The 11,734-nt window shown below is 49.2% G+C and overlaps 1 protein-coding gene across 1 annotated transcript; it reads right to left on the bottom strand.

Annotated features, from left to right (window-relative positions):
• Positions 1-902: 902 nt before the first annotated feature.
• On the bottom strand, positions 903-11,416 carry HADHB (hydroxyacyl-CoA dehydrogenase trifunctional multienzyme complex subunit beta). Its single transcript, XM_088530735.1, has 15 exons — positions 11,340-11,416; positions 10,928-10,969; positions 9,466-9,562; positions 9,124-9,168; positions 8,345-8,444; positions 7,000-7,087; positions 6,282-6,469; positions 5,539-5,719; positions 3,884-4,005; positions 2,851-2,930; positions 2,719-2,766; positions 2,286-2,373; positions 1,676-1,750; positions 1,145-1,309; positions 903-1,057 (listed from the first exon to the last, which is right to left on the bottom strand). Exons 1-15 carry the CDS (start codon positions 11,404-11,406, stop codon positions 1,022-1,024), a joined length of 1,422 nt encoding a protein of 473 aa, XP_088386861.1. The 5' UTR covers positions 11,407-11,416; the 3' UTR covers positions 903-1,021.
• Between the last annotated feature and the right edge of the window lie 318 nt (positions 11,417-11,734).

Genomic DNA, 11,734 nt, shown 5'->3' with positions numbered 1-11,734 from the left:
AAGCGGGGCTGGGACCTTCCCTCTCCCTCCAAGGAGGAGGCTTCTCCTGCCCTCGACACCCATAACCAGGAGCGCTGGGTGGAAGCAGCTCTGCTTGCTCGGCCAGATGCCACCCACCTCCTTTGCTTTCCTAAAACGTGGCTGTTGGTGCTGATTTTTGAGGAAAATAACCGTGAATGCTGAGCAAGAGGCCAAGGCTCCAGTTTGTCAGCAAAGTGGTTCGGGTTACGCTGCGCATTTCTGCACCTGCACAGTGCGAGACGCAGGAAAGGGCAGCTCGGGGGGCAGAGAAGCAGGAACTACCAAAAATCACCACTCGGAGAAGCACGTGCAATCCCGGTGATTTATTGAGGCTCTAGAAGATGAATTCTGGGCAGTTCTTCAGCTAAGCCCCTTTTTGAGATCAGAAAGCAGAGACCTGGCAGCACCTGGAAGCGCACAGGAAAAGTCCATATTTTGCAGGCAAGGAGAAAAGAAAGGTGGAAGGAAAAAAACTCAAACTTTACACGTTTTCTGCTTTATTGTAGCTGCACTGCGGCTAACATCAGCAATACTCATTTCACTAGAGGCAGTTTGTTAATTCCAACGCCGTTTCTCACCCTGCAGCACGGCTCCTCTTTACAAACCAGGCCAGGCACTTCAGTTTGGACCTGCTCCTGAAAACCAGCGTTACTCTCCACCAGGGCACGTGACATTCAGCACTTTACAGCTCTCCTAACTCCCAAGGTAACTCTTTGTACACAGTTTTTGGAATCATGTTTCCTCCGTGTCCCTCCTTCGCCCCCCCAAAAAAAAAAAAAATCTGACTTATGGAAGATTTACAGTAGAAATCTGTTTGGTTATAAGGATCCTAGACTAAAAACCACATGTGTGTATTAATTGTTGAAAATTGTTAAAGTAGCTAGGAGATATTTACAAAGGCCACCCAAAATCCTCGGAAGGATTGTACGTGTTCTCATTAGTGCATTGAAATGGCATTGCCAGGCACGGGACGCGTGGGTATCTGTTCAGCAAAGTCTCATTACTGAGGGTAATGCTCCACTATCATCGCGTGGCCCTGAAACGAAGAGAGGAACGGTCAGGAAAACGGGATGGCTCCGTGCACGGACAGGAGAGGGGCAAGGGGCGATCCCGGGAGCGTTACCTGCCCTCCTGCAGCGCACGCAGCCACCAGGCAGTACTGGCCACCCTCCTTCTTGAGCCTGTGAGCGGCCGTGATGACCAGGCGGCAGCCGGTGGCAGCGAAGGGGTGTCCCAGGGACAGGGAGCCCCCCCAGTTGTTGAACTTATCCAGAGACGGGGCTCCAACCTGCCGGAGGGACAGCACACGGGTGTCACCGGGCTGCAGGGGCCCTGGGCTCCTCGGCGTGCACGAGACCTCAGTGCAGGCAGGTCCACCCCGAGCTGCCAGAAAGGAGGCAGAAGGACAGAGATTCTCCCATCGCTTGGAATTCTCTCCTCCCCAGCTATTACTATCATGGCTCCATTCCACCTCCTGCTGCCAAGAGGAAAGCTGCCGTTCCCCAAGAAGCTGCTTGTACTGGGATTTGTTATCCCGAAGTTCAGGAAGGTTCTTCCTGAGCAGCAGGGGAGCCCTGCCCTGCAGCCCGGCCATCCTGCTGCCACGCGAACGGGAATGGCACTAAAGGTAAAAGCTTCCCACTTGGGTCCTTACCTTCGACTTCTTGCCTATGTAGTTTTGTGCAAACCAGTCTGAATCCAGAGCTTTCAGGTTGGCCAGAATTTGTCCCTAGAAGGGAAAAAAGGGACAACTTGAACAGGGCTAAGGGCAGACTTGAGGGAAAGCCAACAGCCAGTGCTAGCAATGCTAAGAGACATCCTGAGATTAGCTATAGCCAAAAAACAAACACATCCAACTGCAGAGAAGTATTTTACAGGATCGCCCCAATTGTAGCTCAATTCTAGCTTGAGAAATACCCTGCCCAGTTAGCATGCCATCTCACCATACTAATACCAGCTAGCAGATCACTCAGAGAAGTGATTCTGTTTTGTTTTCCCATACCAGGGTCTTGGTGAAGCAAGACTTTTCAGGCTATTTTAGAAGCATCTGTGCTCACCTGGTGACTGCCAGCAACATAAACCATCTTCAGCACAGATGATGATCATGTATGAAATGTCAGTCATACATTTAAAATACCCTGATGTAAGCACTGCATACAATTCCCATTTGTGCCTACGTGCAGTTCCACACTTAGTGAAGGGGTCAGTCAGGCACAGTGGGATTTTACAGCTAGAGATGCCCTTAGTGTTCCCGAGTGACTTACAGCAAAGGCTTCGTGGAATTCAAACGCATCAATGTCAGCCATGGTCAGGCCAGTCCTCTCCAGCAGTTTGGAGGTCGCATACGTCGGGCTGCATGAGAGTTAAGAGCCGAGGTCCAACAGGATCGTGCTGCTCACATCCCCCTTCCCACCGCGAGCCGCGTTCTCAGCCTGCTCCCCTCCCACCCAAACACAACCCCAGGGAACCACCAGGAGCATCGACACGCTGAGATGCCCCTCAACACAAAGATGACTCTCTCTGCTCTCTCCTATCGGCCACCTCCCCAGACTGAGTCACATCTCGCACCCCAAGGGGACCCGAAGAGATGCAGTGTTTTAATCAGTGACTTCACAACGAGCCAACGCTGTGGTGAGGCCAGGCCCTTGTGCTGGGAGAATATTCTGCTAGGGGATGCTCTTCCTTATCGTCACCTACCCGAGGAGCAGCTGGTCCTTTGGATCTTGGGACACATAAACAAAGTCCCTGCACAGGAGAAACACTATTAGTAACAGAAGAGGAGAGGAAGCAAGAGCAGATTCCAGAGGCCATGCAGAGCCCTCCTTTTACCTGAGGTAGGCCTTTGGCTTGTATCCCATGGCCAGAGCCTTCTCCTCGGACATGAGCAGGATGGCCGAAGCACCATCTGTCTGGAACGGGCACACAAGCACCCCAGTGAGGCCAGGCCCCAAGAGCAACCCCAGCAAGCACAGAACGAGCCCAATGTCCCTGCTGCAGAGCAGCTGCTGAAACAGGGTCCCAAACACAGGCTGTGTCCAGGCTTTGCCGTGGCACCCAAGCACGTTCAGAGCAGACTCTGCTGTTGCATCATTCAAAAAACTGCTTCCCAAAGAGCTATAAGCAGGCACAAGCCTCACACAAAAGGACAATTTCACAAGGAATTATTTATCTCCTGGGACATGCAGATGCCTTATGGTATGGGCCCAAAGTAAGGCTCCAGGACTAAGAAGGTGGATCTGTGAATAATAGCAAACATGCTGCTGAAGCATCTATCGCCCAAATACCGCAATTTTCCCTAATTTCAAACAGAGGTGCCAACTGCCCTGTCAGCGCTGCAGACAAGCTGGTTTTCCCAACCACTCACCTGCTCTCGCAGCCCCATTCCAGAACTGGAGTATAATTCTCGGATGACACAAGTCATGGGGTCACCACATGGCAAAAATGAACATGATATCCCTGGCTCATGGGCACTTAACACTGGCTGACATCCCAAAGCCGACCTACAGATCTGCTGCACCACACAATGACAGGGACTGCGCAGCTCCTGACACCACCAAGGCCACCACCAGGCTCTCTAGAGCCTCCACAAACCCCAAAGAATCAGTGTAATTGCTGCTGAGAGCCCCAGCATTAGTCGTTCGGAGTGGTTATTACAGAGCGTGAGACTGCCTTTTCCCCCAGCACCCAAACTCACTAGGCTATAATGCAGTTCAAAGCCACCCTGGCAAGGTCTCAGAAATGGGTGATATCAGGAAAAAGCCAGTTCATTCAGATCACACCATTTTAATCCAGGTACCCAGGCAAAGCAGAGGGGAAAAGAGTTTTCCCCTGTAGCCATGAGGGTGATGGGAACGTGCGTTACCAGGAAGGACGAGTTGGCAGCTGTGACTGTTCCGTAGGGCTTGATAAAAGCCGGCTTCAGCTTGGCCATCTGCTCCATGGAGGAAGGACGGATTCCATTATCTTTGGTTACTGTCTCTTTGCCTGTTGGTGGAAAAAATATATATATAAAGAAAGTCAGCAACATACACAAATTTGCACTTCAGAATTCCAGAAAAAAAAAAAAAAAAAAACTGAAAACTCTGCTTTATATGACAAGTGGGAAGATAAAAAAAAGGGAAAATCCATTAATGGTAACAGAATAATTCTAATGTGGCTAAAAATTAATACTTGGGAAAAAAAATGAAGCCACATTACTTTCTCTTTAGAGACCAAGCTATTAGCTGGTCAAGTCTGTTTACACAGGAGAAAGTTACCACCTGGGAAAAAAAACACGGTTGATAAAATAATTTAAATGTAGAATATAAATTAGAGATAAATTTAGGTTATTTAGATTAAAAGCAGAAGAACTGTTTTTAAATCAGCACATAATTGTATCACAAATTTTGAGGAAGTCAGACCACCACAAGGAAACAAATGTATTTAAGCCAGTCAGTATAACTGGACATGAAAAAGACAGTTTACAAAAAGCACTAATTCTAACTTGAAGACTATAGGTCTCTTTGGGATCTATAGATCTGTAGGTCTCTTTAGGAAACCAAAGCCCTCCCTTTGGCAGACTGCAGGATGAGGGTGCAAATCAATCCACAGAAGGGGCAGTTTAAAATTTGTCCCCAGGCTGTTGCACATTAGAGCAATGACCATGATGCCTGGTGGACTGATGTCTTCCGAGTGAATCACATTTCAGGGGCTCCTAAAGAGCACCTGATTTATCAAAACGGGGTTTCATTGGGCTTCCCATTTGCTATTAAGTCTGGGTCATAAAAATTGGTTCTCTTGTCAAATAGTTCTCATTTTCCTTGCTGTGGCATCACATTAGCAAGGAGTGGATATAAATACTACAGAATTCAGCCACGCAAGAACAGTTTATAACAGTACTTTTTCAGGGACTGCATAAAAACGAGCTGTTAAAACCTCTAACTGAGATGCACAGAAAACTATGAATCTGAGCACAGTCCTTCTTCCCCCTTTTTAAATAAGCAGGGAGCACGGAAGTGGGACCTGTGTGGAACTGCTTGGACGTGGAGCTGCTAGAGAGGGGCCAGCGCAGGGCCACGAAGGTGATGGAGGGACTGGAGCAGCCGTCGTGTGAGGAAAGAGTGAGCGAGCGGGGCCTGTTGAGCCTGGAGAAGAGAAGGCTGAGAGGGATGTGAGCAACATGGACAAGTAGCTGAGGGGAGAATGTAGGGAGGATGGGGCCAGGCTCTGCTCGGTGGTGGCCAGTGACAGGACAAGGGGTAACGGGTACAAGTTGAACCCCAGGCAGCTCCATGTCCATGTGAGGAAGAACTTCCTTGGTGTGAGGGTGCCCGAGCCCTGGCACAGGCTGCCCAGAGAGGCTGTGGAGGCTCCTTCTCTGGAGATGTCCAACCCGCCTGGATGCCCCCTGTGTCCCGTGCTCTGGGTGTCCCTGCTGGAGCAGGGAATTGCACTGGATGATCCCTAGAGGTCCCTTCCAACCTCAGCTGTTCCAGGACTCAGTGAACTCCCACAGCTGTGAACCTGGTGCAGCTTTACCTGGCACTTTGAAGGCTACCACGTCTTGCAGCAAGCCTTCCTCCTGGGCTTTCTTGGCCAGCGTGTGCGAGCGGAGGGCGTACTCGTCCTGCTCCAAACGGGACACGGAAAAGGCAGCGGCCAGGCGGTCGGCAGAGTGCCCCATGGTCTCGCTGGTGGAGAACTCTGCCACGAGCGGCAGCTACGGAGAGAAGCCAAGTCAGCAGAGAAGCCCTGCAGCAGTTACGAAACACGATTAAAGTTCAGGCCTGGATAAGCTCTAAATTATCAGGGGTGGCCTTCCATTAAACAGAGCACCGTTACGGTTAGAGCTGCACAAATATCAGAGTCCACTTAAACAAATGGGGAGCTGCCACTGTCGAGTGATAATACAAGACTGGGAGCTGAGGCTGATACAGAGGGCTCTGCTGCTATCCAGGAGCGCCCGGAGAGGCTGGAGAGCTGCGCAGGGAAGAACCTCAAGAGGATCAGCAAGGCAAGAGCAGGAATAACCCCTGCACCAGTCCAGGCTGGGGGACGACCTGCTGGGGAGCAGCTCTGCTCCGTGGCGTCCTGGTGGACAACATGGGGACCGTGTCAGCAATGTGCTTCTGTGGCCAAGAAGGTCAATGGTGTCCTGGGCCACATGAGCAAGGGCACTGCCAGCTCACCCCTTTGGAAATCCTCTCAAGCTCTCCAGTGAGTGTTACACCTGCTTATAAAATAGACTAGCTCAAATATGCAAGAGAGTGAAAAAAAATTACATCAGGAGCAAAGTAGTCAGGGCGAATTTTGGAAAGCAGAGCGAGCTTCTGGCCCAACGTCTTGGCCTTGTTAAGCGTGAGCATAGTCTTCCTCATCTTCCTGTTGTGACGAATGGGAACATCCGACATCAGCTCCACGCCCCCGGCGACGACGACGTCGCACTGGCCGGCCGCAATCAGCCCCACACCTACAGAACAGGACAGTTTCCCATGAGAACTGCGGGACAAGGAACACTTATCACACCCCTATCAGCAGGTGTCCCTGGATGTTACTACATTCGATTTCCCTCTCCAGCCTTGGCCAAGTTATACAATAACAGACAGAGACGGAGAGCTTCAACATGAGCTTTCTGACTCACACTAGCTCTGCAACTTCCACTGCTCTGTGACACACGGCAGTTGGGAGAACACTCTCCTTAGTGATTCAGGATAATAACCGAGTCACATATTTTTTGCTCTTTTTAGGCTAAACCAAATATGACAGCGGCCTTCCTGAAAGGCAGTAACTGCCTTATCAAGCTCGAGTCTTTACCTCTCAGGCTAACACAGACTCTGAGCAGAAACTACAGCTGAATACAAATGGTGTCAGGCTCCTGGCAGGCCTAGAGCAGATACTCCATTTGTATCACATTTTGTTGATTCAAAAACCTTCCCCTACCCTACCAGAACTGGCCTCAGATGCTTAGGTTTTCAGAACCTGTTCTTCCTGTCAGCATACCTGTAGTCATAGCCTGGTTTGAGGAAATGCAGGCCATGGTGACTGTGTGGGCCGGCGTTCTGTCAGAGAAACCAGCTCCCAAGGCTGCCTGCGAGCAAGAAACAAACTGTCAAACGCTGGCCTCCACGGGGCTGGAGCTGCCTTGTGGTCAGTGACGCATCTGCAGACCCAGCTGAAAACGAGTGCATCGAGTTTCCACCCAAGCAACCATGGGATCAGCTATTCCCTCCCTCCCCAGCTGGAAGCAGGAGGAGGCAGCTGTCCAGGCTCTCAGTGAGGTCATGGGAGCAACCATCAGCCTCCCTGCTCCAACAGCAAAGGGATAAATTAATCACACACCTCACAATTCAAAAAAAAAGGGCTTACAAACACGCAACATTATCCTTGCTCCCCCTTATTTGTGAAGGCAGCACATGAAAAGAATTATTCAGACAGACCTCTGAGTAGGAGGCACCGTGCCTTGCCCTGAACACAACAGAAAACCCTCCCTGAAGTTCAAGTTCAAGCTTGCCAGAAAGCAGCTTGTCCTTTGGCCCACTTGGAGCACGGAGGCTCCCATCACAGGGAGCTGCCTGCACCAGGACCTCGCCTAGCTGGGACGTGGCCAACTAGTTTAAAGTTCAACAGTTGTCACCGAGTTAAAATTACACCACCAGCCTCACCTGACGGGTACGTGACCAAAGCAAGCACTAGCAGACACAAGGTTAAAGCTGCCCATGGAGCTGCAGATGCTGGATGGTCTCGTCAGTCTTTCCAGCACCGTTACGTAACGCCCTTGGGTGGCTGCAAGCAGCGTCAGGAGGCTCCAGATTACAGAAAAAATCACATGCCAGCTCCACAACATTACGTTAGTGGCCCAGGTTCTTGCTTTGTATGAGATATGAACTGTGCAGGCTTTTTTTGCCTGCCAGAAGAAAGGTCAACCAAACTACTTTTCAAATCCTTCAAAGGCTGTATCTGACCAGCCACCTAAAATAAATAGATACCATAATAATGCAACGTATCGCAGCGTGCTCTGATCTCATCAGGTACGTATGGTGGGCCAGCGTTCGAGTCCACCTGGCAGTTAGAGCTGAGCGATCAACAATCATTAACAAAAGCTCTCCTTTCAGGAAAGGACCAAGCAGAGGCTTCGCAGCATCAAAATAAACTTTATCTATGGGAGATTTCAACATGAGGCAGAGTCCCACACGGTTATTTTATGGGTGATACTGTGCAACTAGTCTATATTCCTAAACCATGCTTAAATGAACTGGAAAAAAATAGATTCTCGTTCGTGGGGTTTATTATTCTGATGCTAGCTGCTTAAATCAGGCTGCCAGGAGAAATGCTGCACACAACCCACCTCCCGGGCAACATTGCTGGTTTTCACTTCCTGGATAACGGTGCCGTAAACGATGTGATCCACAGCATCCTTCGGGACATTGGTCCGGTTCAGCAGCCCCCTGAGGAGCAGAGAGAAACCCACAGAATTGGCACCACGCAGGCAAGAAGCTTCTCATAGCCCTCGAATATCCACCTTCCAGCAGCGGGGCTGGAGAACAGGGCAACAGCAGAGCTACATGTTGTACCCCTCACTCACGGGAGATCTCGCAGGCATATAGACTTAATGAAAGGTTAAACTGCCTACAGACTGCAAATACTATCACTATATAAAGGACTACATAGTTTCATGAAAGCAGTTACTCTGCTTCTCCCGTAGAAGTCCCTAATTTGGAACATTCTGCCATCAAAATTAAGAGAATAAGGACTTAGGGGTAATAAAACCCAATTACTTTTAGTGTAGGAACATGCTGAGTCTCATAAAAATATAAAGAAAATGAGCAGGTAAGTCTTCACATTAGGAAACAGATTGCACAATTTGCCAGAACGTCTTGGCAACTCTGCTAACAAACAGCAAACCCCACTGTGGGCACTGACTAAGGCTGGTGGGATTCAGGAGTGTTTCATGCCTTGCAAAATGAGTTTTAGTTTTATTTGCCTGGGGCAGGCCCTGCATAATGAAGTGCAAAATTAGTTTTGTTCAGCAACAAAACTAGACCTCTCAGCTTTGCTGAAGCCACTGTCCCAACACCAGGAGCCCAGGAGTGCAGCAGGAGACAATTTAGCACTCAGTTTACTTACTGCAACGCTCCTCTGGCTAAGTCATGTGGCATAAGATCCATATACCTGGAAGTTTAAGAAGAGAAGCAGAAACTTAAGTGTCAGAAACCAATGAAGGTGTCAGAGCCCACTGAGTGTACGTCAGCATCACAGGCCTGCTGAGACACCAGAACTGCTCTGAACGGTGCTTTTGTAAGCAAATACTTCATACCTGAGGTTATGAGCATTGTTTTGCACAAAAGTAACCTGAGACCAACTGAGCAAACCCTACCCAGCGTTTTGAGGGATTCTACGACGGACCAATCTTAACTACCAATCTACTTTTAACTAATCTTTATGTATTTTTTATTATTTTATACTCACGAGGTGCCAGACTGCAGAAATGGAATACGGACGCCATCCACCATGACAATGTTCTTCACGCCAGTTTTGGCTAAGGTCTTCTTACTCTTGGGCTGGACTGTATGGAGAAGATTAAGTCATTATTAATACTAATCTGAGCAGGCTTAAAGCAAGATCCTGATAAAGCAACTAGAAAACTTGAGAAAGAATCCCCTTTGGTGTAAAAGTGAAGAACAGAGTAGGTAGGAGACTGAGGGTGATTGAGCAGATTGATCTATAGCTATACTGAGGCAAGGACACAGCTGAGAACAAAGGCATATAATTTTCAATTTCCAACAGCACTGACAAAAATGCTGCAGAAGATACCTCTAAAAATGCTGATTGACTGAGGTTGTAAATGAGGCAGAACAAATTCAAAGCCCTGAGAACAGAATAAAACCCCAAAGTCTGTCACTTGGGAAGCAGCAAGGACTGCAAACAGCAGCACCTGCCACAACTGCTCACGTATGTGCTCTTATTGCCCAGCAAAGATGAGATAAGACACGGTAAATAAAACACAGTCAACGAGTCAACTTTCATTACTACAGGAAAGCAATGGGGGAAAAAAAGGCAGAGCTGTTGTGGGTAACTTGCTACTTCTTCCAAGTGTGTGGGAATATCTCAGGGTCGAGACAAAGCAAGTCAGGAAGCAGCATCCTTTACCAGGTCAGAGCTGTTCTGGAGAGGCGATTAGCAAGGAGCTCAAGGAGAATTTCCTAATGCAGCCAGGCTTGCAGCTCTTAACAGTGTACACAGCAGCACGAGGCAGCTGCCTTTGCAAGCCAGAAAAGGAAACGGCCTGTAGGAACAGAGGGAATCCTCTAAACACGGCGCTCCAGCAAGGGGAAGCGGGAGTGGGAACCTGCAGCCCTGTCCCATGGTTATAGAGGAGGCTCTCCAGGCAGAGCTAAGGCAACAAGCTGCTCTCCAAGAACCATTTCCACTAGCCAGGTGGCTCAAAGCATCAGTCCCCTCACCAGAACGGGTCCCGCTTCCCAAACGTCTTCGAAACGGTCACATCTAACGACCACCGTGCTTGTGTGCGCTGGGCTGCTCTGCCTGAGCCTCCTATGGCTCTTCCAGGAGCTCAGAGCTAATTCCACGAACCTCCGCCGGGCAGGGCAGCCCCAGGCAAGAGGCCTGGTCACAACCAGAGCATTGACAATCCCCTCTCCTGGCTTCTCTGCTCCTAGCAATAGTGCTCCCTCGGGTGACACTGTGGCACAAGCCCCAGCGCAGGCAGTTGTTGGGGGCCAGGGGGACTCGCATGTTTAGAGGGCTGGAAACACTGTTTTTCCTCTAGCTTGCCACTTTAGGAAGGCACTCTGGAATTAATGAAGCCTCGTGTTTCTGGGATCCACGTAGGAGTCTCCAGAAAAGGAAGGCAGCTTCAAAAATAGGCTCTAACACAAACCCACGGGGACTCCTGAGGGTTTCACTTTACCTGCTGCTTGTAACTGTGAAGAGCAGCTGAGTGATCTTGCAGCTGGAAAACAAGAACCAAAAAAGTAGGGTTTGTCAGGTTATAAATTACAAAAATGCTTCTAGTTTTTTTTGTAAGAAATGTTAAAAATATATATTCTGGTACTACAAGGGCACCTAAATATCTGCAAGCTTTTTTTTTTTCAAACTTACTGTATTCATTAAAAAAATATAGCATACACTATCAGTTAACATGAGATTCCTTCCACATTGGAAGACAAAAGAAACAACAAATATGTCAATGACAGAATTAGTTGTTAAGAACAACAGACAAACAGACAGATTCAGGCAAAACTGTCCCTTGCAAATGTAATGCTTAAACAGACCTTTACAGCCCATCAATTCAAGCCTTTCATGAGTGTAAAGATACTTACAGATCCCGGCAGCCCATGCTGAGGAAGCAGGGAGGTTCCTGAAGATGCAGGTCAACATGGAAGTCATCTTGAGATCTGGAGAGACAAGACAGACCGGTGACTTATTTAGTGGCTTATTCAGAACAATTTCAAGTCAAGCAGCCCGCCAGATTCCCACAGGTTGACGGAAAAGCGGAGGAAGAGGAGGAGCCGCACGGGGAACCGCTTTCTGCTGCGCTTTTTGAGCAGCATCCAGCACGTGATCAGTCCGTGAGCGTGGCCTGCAAACACTCCTGCAAACAAACAGCTGAGGGGCAGCAGCCAGCACGGCTTTAACTCCCCTCGCAGCGACTCTCCTGCCACTTCCCGGCTGGAAAATTGTCCCGGTGCCCGACGCGACGCTCCTTGGAGCGACC

The sequence above is a fragment of the Tinamus guttatus genome, unplaced genomic scaffold (genome assembly GCF_059628265.1).
Source record: "Tinamus guttatus ecotype Peru unplaced genomic scaffold, ASM5962826v1 Tinamus_guttatus_pri_ptg000386l, whole genome shotgun sequence".
Taxonomy (NCBI): domain Eukaryota; kingdom Metazoa; phylum Chordata; class Aves; order Tinamiformes; family Tinamidae; genus Tinamus; species Tinamus guttatus.
The sequence above is the reverse complement of the archived record's forward strand: the minus strand, read 5'-3'. Positions and strand labels throughout refer to the sequence as shown.

Excerpts from the sequence above, each read along its gene's own strand:
- HADHB (XM_088530735.1), bottom strand. The coding sequence starts at position 11,406 with ATGACTTCCATGTTGACCTGCATCTTCAGGAACCTCCCTGCTTCCTCA. Across the intron at positions 8,445-9,123 it reads TTAGCCAGAGGAGCGTTGCA|GGGGCTGCTGAACCGGACCA; the intron begins GTAAGTAAACTG and ends TCTGCTCCTCAG. Across the intron at positions 4,006-5,538 it reads GGTAGCCTTCAAAGTGCCAG|GCAAAGAGACAGTAACCAAA; the intron begins GTAAAGCTGCAC and ends TTCCACCAACAG.